Below are 24,205 nucleotides of genomic sequence, written 5' to 3'. Positions count from 1 at the left end.
CTGGTGACTTACAGCTTAGATAAAAACATGGTCTACAAAGTAAAGAAATCAATTTATGGACTGAAATAAATCTTGAAGTAATGGTATCTAAAGTTTGATGAAACCATTAAGGAAATTGGTTTCTAAGAAAACAGAAATCTATATATATGTACCTCGGTTTTAGTGGGAGTAAGTTCATAATTTTGGTGTTGTATGTCAATGATATATTATTGAGAAATAGTCATCTCGGTCCATTACATGAGACTGAGAAATATCTCTTTAATAGCTTTAAATATTAATGAAGAAACCTATGTGACTGGAATTATAATTTCCATTATAGATTATTTGACATGTTAGGGTTCTCTTATAAAGAGTATATATATATATATATATATATATATATATATTGATAAAGTTCTCGCCAGATTTGAGATGCTGAAATATTCATCTAATATTGTTTCTATGTATAAAGGGATACACAATATCCAGCGAATGAAATAGAACATAAAGAAATGAAAAGCTGGAATAAAATTTAAGATATCTAAAGGAACAAGAAATCACATGCTCGCATATAAAAAATTAACGCCTGCAGGTGGTTGGATTTTCAACCTCCGTTTTTAGTGCACATAATGGTTCTAAGCATTACAAATTTTGCAGTGTGTATCTCACAAAAGAGATGACGTTTTATTGAAATACCTATAGTTGTAATTGCTTTAAACGTCCACTAAAGAGAGGCTGAGTATGTGTAAATTTTACGAGGCTTCAATAAAGTAAATCACGATTGCAGAATTATCTCTGAGTTTGAGATTGTAAGTGTTTGACTCTTTATGTTAGTATTTGTATGTAAGATATGATATCTAAAAGATCCAAGTATATGAAATTAAGATTGATACACATTATTAAAATAATATGTCACAAGAGAAATTTTGTCATTATGCATATATCCACTAAACTTACGGTCATAAACATATTTACGAAAACTTTACATCTAAAGACATTAAAGAACATCTATAATTATGAGCCTAATGGATAGCTATTAAATTTGTTTGATTATTTTTAGCATATATTTGACAATATATATGATCTCTTAATGGCTTTTGAATCTTTACATTCCGTTTCTAAGGTGCACACCAATTATTTGTTGTTGGATTTATGATAACGGATGAATCTTTATATAAGACATAAAACAGACCGTTATGATAATTCCTACTTATGTTCTAACTTTAAAAGTAATCAATGTAGTTGTGCATGGAAGGAATCATGTTGTAAGATAATATGTACCCACCATGACTCTCATTGATTACTAGATTAGTTAAACCAATCATAATGACCAAATGAAAGAAACGGCTTAACAAATAATACCAGTCTTATGATTCTCAATAAAAAAATAGAATGAGTTATATCAATGGTCAAGTGGGAGAATGTAAGAAGTATTTTCATTAGCATGAGAATATTTCTATACTATTATGTGGTCTTATGGTAAACTTAATTTTATTGAGATTGTTAAACCCTAAAGACATTTAGTAACCAATACAATGCTAATTAAAGGAGTTTAGTTTCTAGTGAGTTAACTAATGCACAAGTGATTTATTCTAGACGGTTTCTCACTTGGTGACTCATGAAAATATGTGTCATTGTAAGAAAGAATTGGACTAAGTTCAATACGTCAAAGGAGAACATATTCAATGAATGAGTGAACGTTGTAGAAGTCTAAACACTTTACATTACTCAACTTTGATTTGACGGATGTTGATATTTTCTTTTTTATTGATGTTGATATTAAAGAATAAACTCAAAAAAGTAAGAAAGACTTGGTGAGAAAGAATATCATAATGTTTTTATAGTAAGTTTTTCTTATATTTTTATAGTAAGTCCTTCTTAAGAAGTCTAATGAAAAGACATTGATTTTTTTATAGTATATAAACCTTATGTTGATGTTTTTATATTAAGTCTTTCTTAAGAAGTCTTATGAAATACCTTGATGAAAAGAAGGGTTTTTATAAATATGATTCAAAACAAAAATTCAAACACAAAACTAACCCATGATTTTTTTTTGGAACTCTCATTTGGCATATTCACCCCAAAAATTTGGATTATTCACGAAAATACCATTATTATTTTCTTTTTTCCAAAAATCAGTATTTTACTCTATCATCATCATCTTCATCAATTATTTACAATATAGCCATTGTCAGGAATACACCAACCCAAATTGAACAACCAATTTGAAGCTCTTAATGCACTAATGTTTCGATTTTTACTCTTCATATCTCATTACTTATGCACTCAAACTACATCTCTTTCACTTTCTCTCTATATTCATTAAAAAAAACCAAGATTTTGATTCTAAACTTTGTAAGGTTCAAACTCATGATTCTTGGTCATTAACAAGTGGGTTTGTTCGTGGTGAAGTTCTGTGTGATAGGAGAAGCTAATCAAGTTATCTCACTGGTTGAAAGTATGAAATTGATTTTTTTCCAGATATGTTCATCAGAAGACTTCTGTGTAAGTATTCTGGTCGTAGAAGACTTATACGAAAGTCTTCTGGTCAATACAAAAGTTAGTTATGCAATTGACTTGATGTGTGTTTTTAGTGACGACATGTGGTAGTCTTCCGACTTTCTTTGTTAATAAAAAAACTCGAAAATACCAGAGAATACTTCCTGGTAAGTCGTCTAGGATACACAAGTTAGTTTTGCAATTTACCAAATTGTATCAGAAGTTTGACTTTCTCTAGATGACTTACATGAAAGTCTTCCGCAAGTCTTCCGAACTCTCGGTGGAAGTCTTCTCACTGTCGGCGAAAATTGTCTCAGGTTACTTTTGCAATAGAAAAATAAAACTTAAATACTTAATTTTAATTAGACGACTTATATGTAAATCTTCCGGAAGACGACTTATACCGAAGTCTTCCAGAATTTTATTCCCAGATTATTGTCAAACTTTGGTTATCACAGAAGACTTCCGTGTAAGTCTTCTGCCGGAAGTAACCTGAGACGACTTACATGAAAGTCGTCTAGTTAAATGTAATATTGAAGTTTTATTTTTCTAGTGGAAGACTTCCATGTAAGTCTTCTAGAAAAAGTCAAATTTCTGACACAGTTCGGTCAATTGTAAAACTAACATATTTATCCTAGAAGACTTATCGGTAAGTCTTCTCTGGTATTTTTGAGATTTTTTCAAAAAAAAAAGTAGCCGATATTTACAAAAAAAGACTTCCAAAAAAGTCTGATGTAGAGTATACTTCTATGGAAGTCTTCCTTTGTAAATTTTCAATTGCAAAATTGAACTAAAATGGAAGACTTCTTGGAAGTCTTCTGGCAGACGACTTCCATATGTCAATGTTTAATAAACTTTCATTTTTTCTAAAACTATAAAGCTTTTTAATATTTTCTTGTTAATTCATGTATACTAATCGATATTGGTGCTCCTGAATAAAATTCATAACTTAATTGATTTTAATTATGAGGTTAGCAATATTCATGTTTATTTATCTTTCTTGCCAATTCTAGAAGACTTTCGTCTATGTTAGTTTTTGTAAACTTGTTAAGTAATTTCAAGATAGTTTTTTAACCTTCAAAAGTGTTAAGTAACTTCAAGATTATCAAGTTATATGGTTTAATATGTTTTCTTAGATCATAAGATATATTTTTAATTTTCATGTGATTTAAAATTTCAATTTTCACTTAAAAAGTTAAGTTTCCCGCCTAAAATTTAATTTCTCGCTTATATTTTATTTTCCCACTTAAAATTTAAGTCTTCTAAGAAGACTTCCTGGAAGACTTCTAAAGACTTCCCAAAAGACTTTTAGTGAAAGTGTTATATGTTTGAACTTATGTAATGTTTGATATTTTGTGAATTTGACTAAGTTTTCTTAGAAGTTCTCTCCCTTAGTTTTAGTAATTTTTTTTTAGTAAGTTTTCTCCCTTAGTTATAATTTTCGTTTTAGTAAAGATTGATTAAATGTTTGTGTTATTTTGTTTTGCTATTGAAGTTGTATCAATAACTTCAATAAATTCAAGTATTTTTGGCAAGATAATATTTTTTTAGTATCTCTACAAATTTACAAAAGAAATATAAATCACAAAACATGCAATAAATAAAACTATTACACATGGAGTTAGAGATTATTTCTACACAAAGATAAGTTCGGACTCCACTTGACATGGGAGAAGACTCCATTAGTAGATTTCCAGGAAGTCTTCTAGGGCATTATATTTTAGAAGACTTTCAAAATCTGACTCAAATATGAAAAACCTGCATATCCAAAAACGTTTAAATGGCTTCAAAACAGAGAAAATGAGTGGAAAATTATATAGATCTATCTTTATAGAACACACAAAATAGACTTTCGGGAAGTCTTCGAGAGTCAGATCCAGATCTGAAAAACATGCATATAAAAAGTTTGGTGTTTTTAAGTTCAAAGATATTGAAGATGTTACCAAATGGAAAAGATAAGAGCTTTATGCAACAAGAGTTTACCAAATGGAAAAAATCAGACATAGAGGTTTACCAAAATGCTCAGATCTGTCATGAAAGAAAAATTTTAGGAAATCTTCCATAAATTCAGAAGATTTTCAAGAAGTCTTTTGGAGCATAATATTTTAGAAGACTTCTCAGAAGTCTTTGAATGTCTGACCGAGATCTGAAAAACTTGCATATCCAAACCCAGATCTGAAAAACCTGCATAAACAAAAACGTTTAAATAGCTTCAAAAAGAAAAAAATGAGTGGAAGATTAGATATATATATCTACCTTTATAGAACACGAAAAAAATAGATATCCAAAATTTATAGATTTACCTATTAAAGTAGTGAAAGATGAGAACCATATGATTAAAAATCTGTAAAAACAAGATAAATTAGTGAGATGGGACAAAAAAAATGAAATATTCATATAAAGTTTGAGTTTTCAAGTTCAAAGAGATTAGAGAGAGGTTGGAAAGTTTTAGTTAGAATCATTACATTTTTGTTGCAGCCATTTGAGAGAAAGAGAGAGAATGTATACATTTTCTTTATATATGGACACAAAAAATTTCATTTAGGTTAAATATTTTCAATTCAGAAGACTTTCAGGTAAGTCTTCTACCTCTAAATATATTATTTGCCCAGAAGACTTTCAGGAAATCTTCGAGACCCTAAATTTATACCCTAAACTTAAATAACTAACTAAGTAGAAAAAAAAAATTCACTAAACTTAAAATATAATTTAAAAGTGTTTAATATACATGAAACTAAACATATAGGTCAAATTTTAATTTTTTAAAAAAATCTTAAGCTTCCAAAATCTAATCCTAAAAATACAAACAATACTACAACATATGTTACCAAACTATAAACCAAAGAATAATATGACTCACTTCATTCACTCATTTATGTTGAAAACTTTTCAGTTTTACTAGATCTTAATTTATATCATTTCCAAATGTTTATAACTACACAATTTCAATTTTTTTCTCCATCAAAATATTTTTAATAGAATTTACTAATTATTTTTAAGATCTATAATATGAGAAGACTAATCCAAAAGCTTAGTAAAATAATGAATAATTCCTTATGACAATAAAAAAAAATAGAATGTACTTTTACGAATATAACCCCTGAAAATCTTCTGGAAGCTTTATAAGTCTTCTAGGGAGAAGACTTCTTTGTTTGGTCATAAGAAACTATTATTAATTTTACTAAGCTTTTGGGTTAATTTTGCATTTGGTCCAACTTGGAGTATTTTTTATTTAAAATCAAATTATAGGTCATATTTGGCAATTTTTCCTGAAAAGAATCTTTCGATGTTTTCATTAATGTTTTTATAGTAAGTCTATCTCTAAATGTTTTTATAGTAAATTTTTCATAGCAAACTAAAATATTTTTATAGTAAGTCTTTCGTTTATAGTTGTTTTCGAATCTCTTGATGTTGTTATAAAGAAACATAAAATATATATTTCTCATATATATCTCACAAGCCGAAATCTCTTTTTAAGTGAATGTAACATTTATTTAATAAAAGACTTGTCGTCTCCTCCCTATCACCTTCGCATCTAGTTCGTCGCTCTGCACCTGAACCTCTGCGATTCGATCTCTTCAAAGCACCAGTCGTTGTCAGCGGCTTCTCCACGACCTTTCCATCTCGCCGTGCTCTCAGCTCCAAGCCACGGTTACCGTTACGCCGGAACAGGCTCGCCTTGTAGAATGTACATTCTACAAACCGTAGAACGAAACTTAAAATTTTTATTAAAACATTTTAAGAACCAAAAAAATATCTCTAAATTGGTATATGTATTTATCCCTGTTTGAAACTGCGCTAAGCGTTAGTCGGGCGGCAATCCTGGACCTAGCGAGTTACCACAAAATCAGGGATTAAGCGGGGATTAAGCGGGGATTAATCGGAGATTAGTTTTGTACTTATATTATATTTATATTGTATATATACTAATATGTGCGCGATTGAACATACGATTCGATGTATCCTAGTTGCCGAGACTATTGTACTGATTCCGATCAACCCGACCTCGACTTCCGGCCTTGTATTTTATTTATTTTCGATTATTAATCAAGTTGTACAAAAGTCCCACATCGGCCAGTGAGGAGAAAAGAAGTGAAATTGTGATCTATATCTAGACCCCTTAGTGTGTGAGACTTAGTAACATATATATGGGCTTCTTAGTAAGCCGCCCTAAAATATATTTGTAGTTCAACGTTTTTTATATGGGCCGATTAATCGTTTAATTAGGCCGATTGATCGGTAAATGAGTCGATTAGTTGGTTTATTGGGCCGATTAACAGGCCAGCGATTTTTTGGTCCGAATAGGATAAAATCGCAGCGTCTATGAACTGACCAGCGATTAGGCGGCCGCCTAGGCGGCTAGGTGGCCGCATTTTCGAACAGGGATATTTACAGTGCAATTTTTATTTTTTTAATTTTTTTTGTTCGTAAAACTATTTATTTGAATTATTTTAATAAATAGGAAAGGACATTATAGATAATAATGAACCAAATTAGAAACTAGCCTATGTCCCTGTTTTTTGGTATAAAAACCAATTTTCCCTATTTAGTAATTGTATCAAATGATGATGTTTAGCTTATAAGTGATAGTTGTGTTGGATTACTGGTAAAACGAAATAATTAAATAAAAGTAGTACATTTGAAAAAATACAAAGCGTTATTAGTAATTAATTATAATTAGAATATTTCTTTAATAAAGAGAAAATAAAATAAGTGGAGAAAATGTAGCTTTAAAAAAAATTGATGAAAAAAATGAAATTAACAATTGGAGATGCAGACTATCTCTAGATGACGAAATATTTTTAAATGTTGCAACGAAGAGAGATTAATGTTCTAGACAATAACAATAGAGGTGGAAGAAACATAGATAAGAGAAAACATTAGGTAGCTTGAGATACAAGTACATAAACAAGGGAGAGAATCAGCCAAAGAAGCTAGGATCGTAGCCATTGCTAGAAGTAGCCAAGACATAGTAAGCAACGATGTGACCAATAGAACCCCAAGCAAGAACATCGACGATGTTGAATCCAACAGGGTCGTTCGATTTCAAGAGGCTAACGTATTCCTTGGCACGATCATCTCCGGCTTCGAAGTGGGTTTTGCCGTTCTGCTCCGGAACCTGTTTGGCCACATTCTCTCTCTGGAAGTTGAAGAAGACGAACCGACCAAGGAAGAGGGAGAGACCAGTGCTGAGGCTTATAACGACGGATGGGCTGAGCTCGGCTCTCACGACGGCGGAGGAAGATCTTCTTCCGGCGGTGGTGGATAGCTTGGGTAAGGAGGAGGAGGAGCCACCCAGACGGAGAGGACGGAGGCCGTGGAATGAGATGGAGTTTGGGTTTTTCTGGGAGATTACAGTGGAGAAAGTTGTGGGTGTGAGCAAAGCAGATGCGCTTGTCGCCATGTTATCTTCTTCTTCTTCTTTTGGAGAGCTTTAGCGAAAGAGAGAATGAGTGGTTTTACCTTTATGATCTTCTTGGAGGAGACGATTACAAGATTTTGTTTGTGAGGACACGATCCCTGGTTGATGACGTGGCATTCTCTTGTTGGTTCGTTTTGGATTATCAGATTTCATACAAATAGTTTTATTTGTCTTAAAGCCCCTTACTGTTTATAATGTTTCGATTTAATCCAACATTAAATTAATTTTTGCGTTAAGGCCCTTATTGTTTAGACGTTATTCTAGTCTTTACAATTTTTTTGGTTCGATTACATAAACCTTACCAGCAGGAGATCCCATAATGAGACTATACAAAGAATCCCTCGCGGTTTTAATGTTAGAAAAAGCTCCCAAGATGTGGATCCTCGTGTCAGCGATCACAATCCTTGTCTTTGTAGAGTTCTCAATCGCAAACTTGGTCTTCCCTCCTTTCCCTGACAATCTCCCGATAGCACGGGGCAGATGCTTGCCTTTAAGAGTCTTGACATCCAGCTTGATCTCAATAGATTCGACATACAGCTCGTCCACTCTCAAGAGAGAGATCACATCAGGGATATCGAAACCGAGCATGAAAGCGTGCACGAAATCCGCAGACTTCTGAAGATTGCTGATATCAGGTGTGTCGGCTAGGGTTTTGAGCTCGACTTTGCGGGATCCGCGATTCATGCGAATGTCAACTTTCATCTGGTGGTAGATAGGAGTGTAGATATCTAACCAAGCTTTCTCGAGAGGAGAGTAGCGGTTAGATGGGACGGATACCTTCCGGAACTAAACCCTGCCATCAGACATCTCATTAACCTTGAGTGGCTTAAAGATTGGCTTAGCAGGTAGTGACTCCGGTTCAGTTGCTGATTGAATTTCCATTTCGGTAGATTCTTCTGCCATTGATTTCTTTACATTTGAACAATTATCTTTTTTTTTTTTCAGACCTATAAAAGAACATACATCTTTTATATACTAAAGCACAAGTCACTTCACCAATAAAATTTTGACACATAATCATGTTTAGAAAACCTAATATCAATTAAAAAAAAAGAAAAACAATTGTGAATCGATTTATTTTGAAACCAAAATCTAAATCCCTTAATTTATGTATCACATTCAAATTTTCCACTACAAGTTAGTAACTTCCCACTAACTTTCACTTCTGTTCTACAAAAGTAAGAAACCTCTGAAGAAAATGACAACAAAGAAATGTCGACTTCTCCGGGTCTCACAATTATGTCAATCGGATGACTAACTTTCCTTTCATTGTATAAATACTAGGTGGCTTTCACCCGCGCAAGCGCAGGGTTAGTGGGTTTCTATGTCATTTAGTTATAAGTGCATGATGTTATATATAGTTTGCGTCTATGCGTCTTATATTGTTTTATAATTTGCATGTACTTGCAAGGTCATATTATTTGCATGGGTTATATTTGTGTTTTGTACATTTTCTGGTATTTATAATCTCTTTCCATATATTGATGGCACATATATGATTTATCTGTCAAGTTTTATACAGTATAACTTTGTGTTCTTCTAATCTTATCTTAATATTTTCCTATGAATAAATTGCAGGTACCCGCGTACAGCTCTGAGCCGGAGGTCAAAAGAGTGTGAATGTTAATTAGAATATTAGAATCATGTAATGTCAAATTAAAATAATTTTGTCTCTTCCCACGTCTACATTTTCTTTGACTACAATTCATCCTTCACAGTACCACCTTTTGGTTTTAACTTTTCGTTGATGAATACAACCATGTCCTAGGAGCTCAATTTAATTAATAGTTTTAACTGCAAATCAGACTTGTTAAGATACACCAAAAAGTAGTGAAAGCGAAAAGGGCTTGAGCTAGTGAAGCTCTATGAAAAGGGTTATTCTGCTTCTCATTTCTATCAAATTTGTAGAGAAATGTCGTCAGATAATCATTAACCTGTCATTAACAAAGATCGGGTCATCATTTGGGAATCACCTATCTTGGTTCTCAATGCCTCACAATTCAACACCATGGTTTATGTACCTGTTTTTAGTTTCCCTCACGCGATCCATGAGTTTTTATCTCGGTTTCGATTAATAAAATCTTTGGTTTAGCATAGTGGTCTTTTGGTTTTACTTACCTCAAGATGAACATTGTCTGGACAGTTTGATACCAACTGATCAAAAGTCTTTCCTACCACAGTCACCACACTTTTTTCCTACAGATTTCGTCGGTTAGTTAATCTTAGTTAATATAGGGTCCTAAATATAAACATAAGCTGCACGTAAAAATATACACATGAAGACAAAATCAAAGAACTAAATCTTTCTGACATGATTCAGCATTTACTAAATACCTTCGGTTTAAGCCTTCTTGCAAAATCTTCAAGAGGTTGAGCCTGATTCTGAAGGTCATCACCCTTGGCAAAGATATTTACCTAACCATGGAAAGAAAAATTAAAGTAGGATTCAATCATAATCGGGAAAACATATAATCGAAACTGCTAACCTATACAAACTTATATGACAAAAATTCTAACCTGAAGTTAACATATAGGTCTGGAGTAAACTCAAAGAATATTGCTTTTGGTCAGTCTTGTGATCAACTAAAACTTGTTCTAGCCTAGAAATTCCAATATGTTCTCCATCTGATACGATACATCAGCATAACCACGTAATACTAGAAATTATTATTCCAATAAAACATCACAGTATCTCGTCGAGCTCATGGAAAAGGCTTTTCGTGACATCGCTGAGAAAATGTAACATTATGCATAACTGAGAAGTGAAAATAGTGAGTGAAAATAGCATCATTTGCCACATATTTATAGTAGTGAGGATACCTGAAACGGCAGAAGTGAAAAAATTATGCTTAGTTCAACATAGTGAATACCTTTATTAGAAGTGATGATAGATGTGACAGAGGTTGGGTGAACTCTTCTTTTTATGAGCAAAGGCTGGGTGAACTCCCGAAGTTCTAAATTAAGGTTCATACGGAACGTCGGCATGATTGACAGAGGAGCACGAGTGATGACGATCCGTAATTTGCTAATTATCAATATTGGTGGACTTGAATGATAACTTGGTCGATTGAGTGTTTTTACATAGGCCCATTAAAAAATAAAACAGATGACCTTCGTAAATATATATTAGTTCGGTCATCAATGTACAAAGTATCATTTAGTTTAGTGGTATAAATGTTGGTGTTTATATCACAGTAACCCGGATTTTAACCAAAAGCTTGACATTATTACACTTTTTTAAAGTGGGATCCACTTACCTGTTGACGTGTCGCATCACTCTTGATGCAACTGCCCTATTATAACTTAGATTATGTCAATTGTTCTCAATCATCACTCGACTGTTTTATCTAGTCAACAATTGGAGATACAAATAAAAGGTAATCACTTTTTATCTATTTTTATTGCGAATTTTTTTAAAATTGCATTTAAAAATCCATGGTTGCTTAAAAGTCTTTGCTAAGCATGCATTATTGTTGTCGAGAGTGCAAGAATACTAATATGATTCATCAAATAATATTATTTTTGTATGATTTTGATGTAAATGACGTTCTTATATTCATGTTGTTCTTCATTATTTATCCTTTGTTTCAGATCTGAAAACTTTAATTATCATGATTTTATATTTATCCTTTGTTTTCAGGTCTGAGAAAAACTTTAGTTAGGATTCACTCCAAAATCCTATCAGTGTGGAACAAACCTACGAGCATCAGCATTAGGAATACTTTGCTGAGTTTTTTATTTAATAAAAAACTAGCATAAAACAAGCGCTTTGCGCAGGATAAATTTATATGAAAATTACTTAAGAAATATCGTATGAAAATTTTTTTATATTATTGATCAAATTAAAATATTTGGCTCTTAAACAATTTTTTTAAACCTTTTTGTAAATTGAATAATTTGTTTACTATTTTTAAAAATATTTAGGTCAAAAAATTATTTATCGCACAAAAACCTAACGTTTAGGCCGAAGAATCTCATGCCTACTATTTGGTTACAATGAAACTATGCCAGTTCGGTTTTATGGTTATGAGAAGTTTACGTTCACGTGTCAATACTATATATCTTCAATGTTTTTTTTCGTTTTTATGTCATTTTGGTTATTGCTCGATATAAATATTTATTTTTGAGTTTATTCTCATTTCTTTCTTTTATTTTGGCCTGAAATTTAGAAAATGTTTAAGATTCAAAATTATTAAAAAGGTACTTACTTAGAATAAGATCTGTGCCTTGTGCAGAATAAATACTTATTTTATATTTGCTGCATATTATGAAATAATAAAATAATAAATATATATTAAATAACTAAAAACCCAGTTACTATTATGTAATAAATTAGCTTGCACAGCCTACCAAAAAAAAATTAGCTTGCACATATAAATCAAATGACTGCTCTTGTTTACGCGCAATCATTTTAGAATAAATAAATTAAAACAATCAATCTTATCTATCGTATATGATATGTAATTAAATTTAAACTATTCAAAGTATATATATATATATATATATATATATATATATATATATTAACATAATACCTATTAAAATAAAATTATTTATTTATATGATTTTATTATTGTTGTATCTTATTATAGAAAAAAAAATAAACATTGATCATAAAAGTTTATGTGAGACTTTTAATAGTTTAGTAATTTATAATCGTTTTGAAAAATTCAAAATACAACATATACAAAAAATCTGAACTTTTAATATATGATTAATGTAATTGTGTAATTTATTTTAAAAGTAAAGAGTTAAACAGAAATGATAGAAAGCATACATATTATTAGCAAATCTTCGTTATTTAAAATCATTAATTACTATATATATCATAATCAAATTAGGTAATTCCATAGGTTTATTTAAGGAAATAATATATAATACATAACCACCTTGCTTTAGTTAATATCATATGATATCATATAGTTGGTCTTAAATGTTTCTAGTGAGATATAAAAATCGAATTGGACCAATATGTTTTTCAATTTAATATGAGGATGACACATAGCACTAATTAACTACCTAATTGATTGACACATAAAAAATGGTTTTTTTTAGTTATTACAAAATCGAGGTTATATATTTTTAAATGTTTCTCAATTAATATATAATGGATTAGAAAAAATGTAGAAAGAAGAGAGAGAATGTAGAAACAAGAAAAAAGGTGAAATTTGCTTCTTCTTGAAGAAACGATTCTGAGCGTTAAAGAAGCTCCTTCAAATTCTGTTGTTTGTCTATTGGTCCAGTAGGTTTAAAACACAAATCAAAAATAAATAATTGACATAATGATTTCTTTTATTGGTTGAGAGATTTTAGGAGTACCTCTCCGCTGTGGATGCTCTTATTCTCTGGTAATAGTAAAGCACATGTTTTCATCTGCTATTTTACATTTTCCTTCCATTATAAGTTATGTAAACTTCTATTATATATGGCCTTCTAAATATATATATTTATATTTTTCAAAAAAAATATAGATTTATAATAATTAATTAACAATAGTAAAATTAAAAAAAAGAACTCTTTTCCTCAGTACATTTTAGAAGTGAAAACCACTTAACAAAAAGCTAGCTCCACTAATGGATGGAAAATGCAATTATTGTTATTTGAGACAGTATGAAATTTTTAATCTTTGGGTCTAATTACAGCTGTTTTTGCTCTTTCAGTATTTCCTAGGTAGTTGTAAGAGAATTTTACCTTTAGAGACACTTTCTCACATCTATCTAATCTATTAAAAAGAGGAGTACAAAATTAGATTATCCCTTAGTTTTCCACTATATTTACAATGGTATGCCACTGAAGTTATTAATTAACCTATCTTTTAGGATAATAGGATTTTTGTCTTTTCTCTTCAATTAATGTATTTCCAAAATTAAATTCTAACTAAAAAATCATGGCAACAATAATTAATAAACCTAACTTTTAATATTTTTTGTCTTTTCCTTTTTTTTTATTATACATATGTGTGTTTGAAAATAATTTAATTCCATATATACATTTTGTAATTACATACATTATATGGCAATTATTTTACTAATTCCACATATACATAATAAATAGTATACAACAATTTTATTATACATAATCATAAAATTTTGATCCATAAAACCAGTTTATACAACAATTTTATTATATATAATCATAAAATTTTGATCCATAAAAAATAAAAATACATTTGTATGACTTTATAGGTCATATTCTAAATAAATGGATGATATAACTAAGGGTTTACATGATAAAATAAAACTACTCAATATAAACTATAAAATTATTGTGTTTAGAAATTTCATATTAAAAAATAAATTTTAAAATATATATTATCACTTATACAAATAAATATTTACTTATAAAAAAAATAACACCTGCGCGGGTGCGCGGGTCAAGCTCTAGTTTCCCTTAATAAAGCAACAATTAATAATTCCTAACTAACCATGAATACTTCACACGATACAAAAGAAAAAAACTAACTCATCTATGAAGAGGATTTTCATAAAAGAGTCAAGAAAATTCTGATAAACAAGTCAAGATCTATGAAGGGTGATTTTCATAAATGAGTCAAGAAATTCTCTATCATATCATTGAGGTTAGTGTACAACTGCTTTGGATTTATTGGTGGTTTCTTAGGAATAAATAAGGAGATTGATTGCTTATAAAAATAAGGACTATCTTTTCAAGAAAAGGGGGGAACCTGGTTTCTAATTAGCATTTTATTTGCAAGTGCTTGGAATTAATGGAATTGGTTTGGGGTTTTATTTCAAGATTAACCGTTGTCTTCCATGTCTGCTGTGTGTTTATGATTTATTGCAGAAACTCTTATCAACTCTCCACATTGTCATCAGTGCATATTGCATATCCAGTAGACAAGGCTCAGGACAGGGTATACATATGGATTTTAAAAGGTTAAACGTTTCTTTTCCAAGTCAGACGGTCCAAAGTAAGTGCAAAGTCTTATTTTTATTCTGATTTGAGGTTTCATTCTGGTGTAATGTCTTTGTATTTATTTTGGTTCTCTTGTGTTTTTAAAAACTATAGATACACAGGTCTTGGTCTAAATGTATTCAAGGTTATAGCGAGAAAAAAAATAGAAACGCCCATTTTCTTCTCCGTCGTTGTGGTTAGTAAGTCAATTACAAACTCTTTTTTTCTTACAAATTCTTTTTTGTTATGAATACGGTAAACTTTTCAAGGTTTCAACAGATTTCTTAATTGCTTCAGTATGAGTTAGTTTCTTCTCAAATAAAAATTATATTTCATATAATTATTTAAATATATCGAATGTAATCGATTTTTTTGGGATATGTGTAACAGATAATTACCATCTTCTTAATACGATAATAGATAATACATGTAGAAACCATGTTTACAATAATCATCTCATAAATTAAACCCACCAATTTCGGAAGTTGCCTAAAAATCTAACCTGTGGTTATGGAAAATGCAGTAACTTCAGCATATGTGATTTACATAGAAAATCCGGAACATTAACTTTCAGCATATTCGATTAATATATCTTTTAAGCATTTTGGGAATATTTCAAAAGATCTAGGGGCCCAAAATTAATTGACAAATCTACAAAATTGTGTACATCCTAAACTAATTGACTTACTTTATAAATATTCCTGGTCCATCGATTGATTATATTGTTAATCAATATTTGACAAATTTTAACCAAATGTTGATGGGTCAAGTAGGAAAACAAAATTATTAGAGAACATTTCACTGCCCATTACTAATAACATTCTTATTTTATCCAAACCCAAATTATAAAACACATTATAATCAATTTAACCTCATTGAATCAAAAGTTTAATTAGTATAAAATGTAGAAAGATGTTAGTATATATTAGTTAATTAATAATAATGTTCTAAGAAAAAAATTATTTTTTGAAAAAAAGACTGATAATACGGGTGGACATTCGGGTATTCATTTGCGTTTGGTTCATGTCTATTCGGGTTTTGGATATTCTAAGTTAAACATATCAGCCCCATTCATGTATTTATAAATTTTGGTTCGGATCATTGCGGATTCGGTTTGGGTTTGGATAGTCCGGATAAATTATTTTTAAAAAAATTAAATTCATATATACTTTAAATTTCTCAAAATATAAAAATAAAATAATATATTAAATATAAATTAAAATAATGTATGCCAAAATACATAAACCTAATATATAAATTGGTTTGGCTTGAATATTTGAATAGAATTAATTTATATTTTAAGTATAATTGGTGTTTTGATTATTGATTAGCTATTTTTATAATTATTTTTAATATATATATTTTCAGTTATTTTAGGCAACTTCAAAATATCTTATATACTAAATATTTTTATATATTAATTTTTAGGATAATTAATATATTTAAGTATATAAATCTGATTCAGATATATTCAGATATCCAAAATATTTCAAGTTGAAACGGATTTAGTTCCGATTCTCTAGATACCAAAGTTTTGAACATGTTCGGATATTTAACCAATTTTAGTACTGTTTTGGTACTACTTTTTCTGATCGGATCAGATTCGAGTCAATTTTTCCGATTCCGATTTTTTCCATAGCCCTAACTAATATAATTGTGAATCATATAGTTTTAAAAAAAAATATAAAGCTTTAATTTATAGAACTAAAAACTATTAAAATATTTCCAAAGTAGTTTATTATGAGTATAAAATCCCACATTTTAGAAATACCATCTTTAAAATTCATATTTATTTTACGAACATACAAAATTTACACGATTAAATATATGATTGTATTATAAGTATTTTAAACACACATAATGCTATACTCGATCAACCTTTATATTGCTTTCGTATGAAATTATTTAGAAAAAATAACCCCGCGCTTTTAAAGCGCGGGTCAAAATCTAGTATCAATTAGACTACAAGACACTTATCATTTGAGAGTTGAGACATATTTTCCCTTGTAAAAATGACTCTTATGACCTTAAACTAAAGAAAATGAAACATTTCACTTTCTTTCCATCACACAAATCTCTCTCTTCTTTTTATTTTACTTTATTGTTTTCCTTATCACACCTTATGTTTTTATTTATTTTTATCTCAAATTATAAACTCTATTAAACAAAAATAATTATCATAATAAATTATATATAAAATTCTCTATCTTTTAAAATCTATTTTCATATATATTATATATATATATTAATGTGTAGACAAAATTAAATATCGACGTGGATACCAAAACATGGATAATATAATTATAGATTAGATGTAGACATGAACACCATCCACATCGTCTCATGTGTTGTGGCCATGCTCAAGATCGTTGTGGTAGCTGTCTTCGCCTCTTCAATTGTAGAAGGAAAGCCCGAGTAATCTTTTATAAAGCGTAGATCTTTTTCACATGTTTAGCTGAACCATTTTAATCTCATATATTGTAATCTTGTCCATATTTCTACGTACACAATTATTATGTCCATAATTTAAGACTAAACCATATGTGTTCATGAAATATATATATATATATTCATAATTTATTTTCATAACAAATCACTCTCATAGAAATTACCGTCCACATGGTGTTAAGTGTATTATGTACATATATAATGGTTATCATATTAATTTTTTAAAAATTTCAAATTTGTAATAGTGGTAGTAAACCATCATACAATATTATTTGCATTTTTTTGATTCAGACGTACACAAATTACTCGTCGTTCACAAGTCGATCAATAATTCATCGTCATCTTTAGCTTGTTGTCCACAACTTGTTGTCAATAACTTTCCGTCCACAACTCGTCGTCTACAAGGACAAATTTGTCAAAAATACACCTAGGTCCCACCAGAAAGTGTCTCACAAGTGGAAATTGACTCTCATTGTAAAAGAAAGACAAAAAGTATCATAAGGTGTAATCAACTCTTGTTGTAATATGTTTGAGGCGTTAGTTTGATTTTCAATTTGTCGTCAAAATTGAGTACAGTTTTCATGAATTGCCAACAATTTAAAACACTTTTTTCTTTGGGAAATCAAAACATGTTTTTCTCTTAAAATTAAATTATAATGATACACTTTAAACAATTATCATTTTTGGTACGAGTAATTTTAACAATAATTTGCCTATGCATGGGCCATAATACTAGTATATATAAGCAAACACCACCAAAAATACACATATACCAAGTTACCAACTTACCAAGCAAGGTCTGAAACTAACAGGGATTCCCTCATCAAACTGACTAAGCTGAGAATATTATATCAAACAGAGAAGAGAACCGGAGACATAGTTTATGCGTCCACTAGCTAAATTGATACAGCTTCAAAAGTGGATCATAGTATCCAAAAAAATTTACTCTTCCAATAGAATCTCCTATCTATTATCGTAAGTTTAGTTACTGTACAGTAAGAACTAAGAAGAGAAGAGAACCTGGATTGCTTGAGGATGTCGCCGGCTGAGGAAGAGACTAAGAGAAAGACTTGTGGGTTGTGAGATTGTGTTAAAAAACTAGGGCTTGTTCAGAGTGAAACGACGCCGATTTTATATTATCGTGGGTCTTTAAGGCATATCTTCTCTATTAAAAGAGAAGTATCATTTTTATCTACTATTTATAAGTCTACTAAGACCATTTCATTAATTACATAATATGACATAATAATTAATAGGAATATTAATAATAAATTAATTTTAACTATAGATTTGAATTTTATCTTTAGTTATAGCAAAATCTGTTAGAAAAATCTAACAAAATCCTACTAAATTTTTAAATAATTTTTATTAAATATTGTATTAATTAATTTTGTAATTAAGTAATATAATGCTTTCATTTAAATAAATTATCATCTACCACTAAAATAGGTTCAAATTTGTTAATCATGTCAGATTTTTTTTATACAAATGAAGTTATTAACATATGTTAATAATTTATTTCTACAACTATATATTTTCAAAAATCATATGTTGAAAAATATTTTTTATTTGATTATTTCAAATTATGAAAACTCGAAAACGTAATAAAAAAGGTAAAATGTATAAAACAAACCCCTATATTAATAAAGTAATAAGAAACCTAAACAATAAAATTAAAGAGTTATAAAATACATAACACTAAGATATAAATTGTATATTTAAATTTATATAATAATATCAAAATTAAATATTTATAAAATGAAAATATATCCGCACGGTGTGCGGGATAAACTCTAGTAATTATTAGCGTGATGGAAGCAGTTGGAATTTGTGTGCTTCCAAGGTAGGCAACTCTACTTTACAATTATCTTTAAATATTAGATTTCTCAAATAGATTTGCGTCCATTTTCTGTCACCTTGGTTCTTTTGCCCACTCCTTCCAAACATACAAATTACGCATCACTAGTTTCTCTGCTACTATCTGCAAACGCAAATTTTGTAGTTGGTAACGGTATTTTGACGTTTCCAACAATCACAGAAAATACCTAAATTGCTTCGAACCGTTTTAAACATCTTAAATTTAAAAATAGTTCTAACTAACGTTTGAGGTTACGGGCGATTGCAGACGGTTGCATGAAGATACAATAATTTTATTTTTAAAATAATAGAAATACTAAAATATAAATATTTTAATTTATATTAGAAAATTTAAAAACAAATATATTTTCTATAATTTTTCAAAAATTTAAGTGTAATTTTATAAATAAAATTTTATATTTGTTATAATAATATGCATTTTAATATTATATATATATATATATGTATATATATTGTTAGTTTATTATTAAACCACTACTATTGTATCTGGTAGTTGACTCATAAATATCCTACAAACACAACAATTTCTAACTATTGTATCAGTCATACAAATTTCTTAATAGCGATTAAAACTGCAATTACCCACATCTCTTGCAACCGTATATTCCTATAGTCGCATATGTAACCTCTGCGTTCCTACCAGTCAGATTCTTAATCGGATTTTTCAACTTGAATTTCCCATATTCGAAATCTAACGTATCAAATTTGCATATTAATATTAAACTAGATTTTTACCCGCACAACCGTGCGGGTATATATTTTAACATTGATATATATAGATATTTGTTTTACATAATTACTATATATTTTTTATGTTACTTACATATTTAAATATTTGTATAATTATGTCAAATATAATAATTTTATAGTTTTCATGTTGTAAATTAAAATCATCACATATATATGTTGCTTATTATATATTTGTCCTATTGAATTTGCGTTTGATTACGAAACTAAATTTTTTAATGCATGAAACAACATATATGAAAACAATTTTGTATTTAATTTATTATAATCATGATCTGTAATTCAAATCGCTAGATTTTTTTAGTAATTTTTAATGCTTATTAATTTTATATAATAAATTACTGTATATTAAAAAATTTAAGATAAAATAAATTTTTATACATGTATTATATAGTTTGCTAATATTAACCCGTTCAACCAACATATTATATTTTTAGCATAAATATTTTATATTTATGAAAATGAAATATGTTAACATATAAATTTAAAATAATTTTATCATATATTGTTCAATATAACGTTTTTATTTTAAAATGATAGATATTATTATAAAATTGATAAAATAGGATATAATTTTATTCTATTAGTAAAATTTTATTTCTAATTACAAAATTAGTTGAAAATATTTATATTCAATTTATGACAATTAAGATCTTATTATAATCTTTTTCAAGAGATTTGTTAGAATTTTAATATTTTTTTAAAAAATAAAAGATATAAAAGATATTATGATAAAAGTAGTTAAAAATATTGTATATATTAGCATTAGTGATATACATTTAATAGAGAATTTAAATGATGGTCCAAATAAAAATATCACTCATCAAAAAATCATAATTTTTATTTTTATTAGAAAACAAATTTGAAAAAATTAAAATAGAAATAAATATTTATTTCTAAAAAAATCTTTTAAAATTATTAGTAAATGTATTTTTGAAATTAATTAGTTTCATTTTATTTAAATTTTTGTTTATAAACCAAAACTATATTCAATTTTAATTTCTAATTATATTATATGATAATTTAAATTAAAACTAACTAATTTTCAACAGTAAATTTAAAAAGATTCTAAGAAGATTTTAAAAAGATTTTGTTCGAACATTTTAAATATATTCATTTGTATTTCAAATAAAAAAATAAAGATATTAAAAATATAATAATGAACTTATGTAAAATATGATATTTTTTAGAAATGGTCCAAACTAAAAAAATCACACATGAAAAGAAGTCATGACTTATGTTTTAATATATAAGATATTCAAAGTATTTTCATGGTATCACCACACTTGAATCTGATTCAGTAAAATTCAAATATTTAGCTAACCAATCTAAACATTACCCATCGATTGATCATGTGTAAATATTTTTGAAAATGTGCAAGAATGCTTATGCTTGCATTTACTTGAATACCAGAATATGATTAGTGTAATCAAGCTTTTTTGGCGGTTTTGCGAACTATCAAATTGGATGATAAAATATAGTTTTATCCATTGATATTTATAAAAAGAGAAGCAAGATTATATCGTTGTTAAGAGGAAAGGCAACCAATGGTGGGGTCTTAGTGGAATCTTGAATTCCTTTACAAGAGTGCAAGTTTTCTCTTATGATCTCACCTGTGATGCAGATTGTTTGAATTGCTTTTTTGAGTGATGAATATTGAGAAATACATTGATTAAAGCATAGAATAAGTGTACATATATAATTGGCCCAAGAGGAGAAGAAATGTATTTGTGTGTTTGTCATTTTGTGGGACACTGAATCTAGAATCTATCCATCACCCAATCTTACAAGCAACGGACCTCTTTTAAATAATGTCCAAATCAGTCGCGTATCATTTCCCCGAAAATATAAGACTTGAATCCTGATTATATATCTCCAACTCTTGATTATTCTATCCCACCTTGTTTCCCAAAATATTAGTTACATTCATTACGTTATGAATATGTTTAGGTCACCGTTGTATTCATTTTCAGTGGACCTTAATCATCCTAATCACAGTGTGTGAGATCTAATCTATTAATTTAGAGTTCTATTTTTATCTACCATTAACAAGTCATTGTAGGACCACTTAAAAAATTAGTTAATGTGATATATTTGATTATTTACATTAAAAATAAACCAACTATAAATTTGAATTTTAGTTTTTAATTATAACAAAATCTGTTGAGAAAAAAATCTAACAAAATCTGACTTAAAATTTAAATATTTTTTATAAAATAACATACTAATTAATTTCTTAATTAGTAATTTAATATTATTATAAATCGTTGTTAACTAAAATTTTATTTTAAAACAAGAAAATAAAAATTATATACTATTTTTTTTATAAATTCTATAATTATATTCTGTATCATATAAAAATAGAAGTGCTATATGAATTAAATATGACAAAATTTTATTAAAACGTAAATTAACAAACTGTTTTTTTTTAAAAAAAATTTCACATAAATAAATTATCACTCATCATTAAAATGGGTTAAAAATCATAAACTATATAATTTTTTATACAAAAATAAATTTATAAACATAGGTTAAACTTTTATATCTACAACTATATATCATATTTTTATTTATTTTGAAACTCTCAACAATATATTGTTTAAAATGTTTATATACAAAAATATAATAGTAATAATAACATTTAGTTCATATAGTATTTAAAAATATGTTATTAGAAAACTGTGAAATTTTAGTAACTCATTAAAAATTTTAATGACAAACCAAATTTTAATTATAAATTTTCTTATATTTTAATTATAACAAAATCAGTAGGAAAAATTTAGAAACTATTACCAAAATTCAAATATTTTTATATAAAATAATGTATTAACATAGTAACAAAAATAAATTCAAAATTCATGTAATCTTTCAAACTAAAAAATAGTAGTTTAACTTTTAAAAGTTTTTTGACAAGAATAACTTTTTGAAATGCACCACCAAAAAACAAACTATATATGTTGTAAAAACTAAAGCAATCTAATATTTTGAAATCTTCATTAAGAATAAAAAGGAAACTTAATAGTTATAACATCCAAAAAATATCCAATATCAATAAATTTTACTAAAATAATATGATAGATGCTACTATGTATAAAATTTACTAAAATAGTAGGGCTATATTATTTAAACAAAACAGTGTTTTAACTTATAAATCCGTAAAACACTAAAATAATATATGTTAAAGTATATTTATTTAAACACAACATGTAAATATAAATTATCTTAAACATATTTGTTTTCTATAGAATAAATTTTAAAAATGTATTATATCAAAATGTATAAATTAAAGAAAACATATTTTGAAAGAAGCTATCTATTTGATTATTTCATATTTTTATTTTATTGTACCTAACTCGAAAATATATTAGTAAGTAATAAAAATTAATAACAAAATAAAATGTATTAAACAAATCACTATATATTAATCCGGATAATAAATATAAACAATAATATTATATAGTTACACAATATAGAATACTAAAATAGAAATTATATATTTAAAACATTTTAATAATATAAAATACATTTATAAAATAAAATAAAATATCTGCACGGATGTGCGAGTTAAAATCTAGTTTTATATTGAAGGCAAGGACCGTTGTTAATAAACCAGACCGAACCACTTTCATCTTAATTAAACCAAATAAAATAAATAATATTCGAGTTTTAGGGATTAACATTCTCAGGATAACATCTTGTTTATCACCAAAGCGTTTTTGCACAACTTTAGAAACACCTCGTTTCTCTTTGAAAGCTCTGCATCATTTCCTCCGCGTGACTCTAACTCGGTAGCACATGACTCTATGGCGCTTATCGCCGCATGCAGCCAGACATCAACGTCAGCATGTGCGTCAGCGAGCATGGCGGATATTGAGTCGTCGAGCTGCTCCACAGCATCTTGGTAGTTTTTCTGGCAGTCTTCAAATGTGGCCTCCGTTGCTGGCTCCAAATCCTCGTGGCTCAGATTTTCCTTGATGTAAGCAGAAGTAGCAGATGCGTCTGACGATGCAACGGAGATAGCTATAATCTCAATTTGGTTGCTGGTGGCTGCAAATTCACCGGACTCAGGGCGCGACTTTATGGTAGAGAGGCAGAGTTTTGGGTCGTCACAATGTTTGCACAGATCGGAAATTAAACTGGAATCAGCATTTCCACCGATGGAGAAAGAAAGAAATGATGCAGGTGAATTGCCGGTGAATTGCTTCATAATCTTTTATTAGGGGAATGATTAGGGTTATGGATGATGAATAGAGATTTAATGAAAAAATGAAACAATCGAAAGTTCAAAGCGAGTTTTGTTTATTGTTTTTGTTTCTTGTT

At 28.4% G+C, this 24,205-nt stretch overlaps 2 protein-coding genes and 1 pseudogene across 2 annotated transcripts; all 3 read right to left on the bottom strand.

Moving 5' to 3' along the window:
• Positions 1 to 7,263: 7,263 nt before the first annotated feature.
• LOC125601961 (photosystem I reaction center subunit V, chloroplastic) lies at positions 7,264 to 7,908 on the bottom strand. The gene has a single exon (XM_048773890.1). The coding sequence runs from the start codon at positions 7,880 to 7,882 to the stop codon at positions 7,400 to 7,402; it is 483 nt and encodes a 160-aa protein (XP_048629847.1). The 5' UTR covers positions 7,883 to 7,908; the 3' UTR covers positions 7,264 to 7,399.
• Positions 7,909 to 8,167: 259 nt separating this feature from the next.
• Positions 8,168 to 11,506, bottom strand: LOC106359015 (annotated as a pseudogene).
• An 11,887-nt stretch (positions 11,507 to 23,393) lies between these two features.
• Positions 23,394 to 24,092, bottom strand: LOC106359014 (pectinesterase inhibitor-like). The gene has a single exon (XM_013798781.2). It carries the CDS (start codon positions 24,090 to 24,092, stop codon positions 23,568 to 23,570), a length of 525 nt encoding a protein of 174 aa, XP_013654235.2. The 3' UTR covers positions 23,394 to 23,567.
• Positions 24,093 to 24,205: the final 113 nt, after the last annotated feature.

This window comes from Brassica napus, unplaced genomic scaffold, assembly GCF_020379485.1.
Source record: "Brassica napus cultivar Da-Ae unplaced genomic scaffold, Da-Ae ScsIHWf_270;HRSCAF=446, whole genome shotgun sequence".
Taxonomy (NCBI): Eukaryota; Viridiplantae; Streptophyta; class Magnoliopsida; order Brassicales; family Brassicaceae; genus Brassica; species Brassica napus.
The sequence above is the reverse complement of the archived record's forward strand: the minus strand, read 5'-3'. Positions and strand labels throughout refer to the sequence as shown.

What these genes read in the sequence shown, in the direction of transcription:
- LOC125601961 (XM_048773890.1), bottom strand. Translation starts at nt 7,882, where the DNA reads ATGGCGACAAGCGCATCTGCTTTGCTCACACCCACAACTTTCTCCACT.
- LOC106359014 (XM_013798781.2), bottom strand. Translation starts at nt 24,092, where the DNA reads ATGAAGCAATTCACCGGCAATTCACCTGCATCATTTCTTTCTTTCTCC.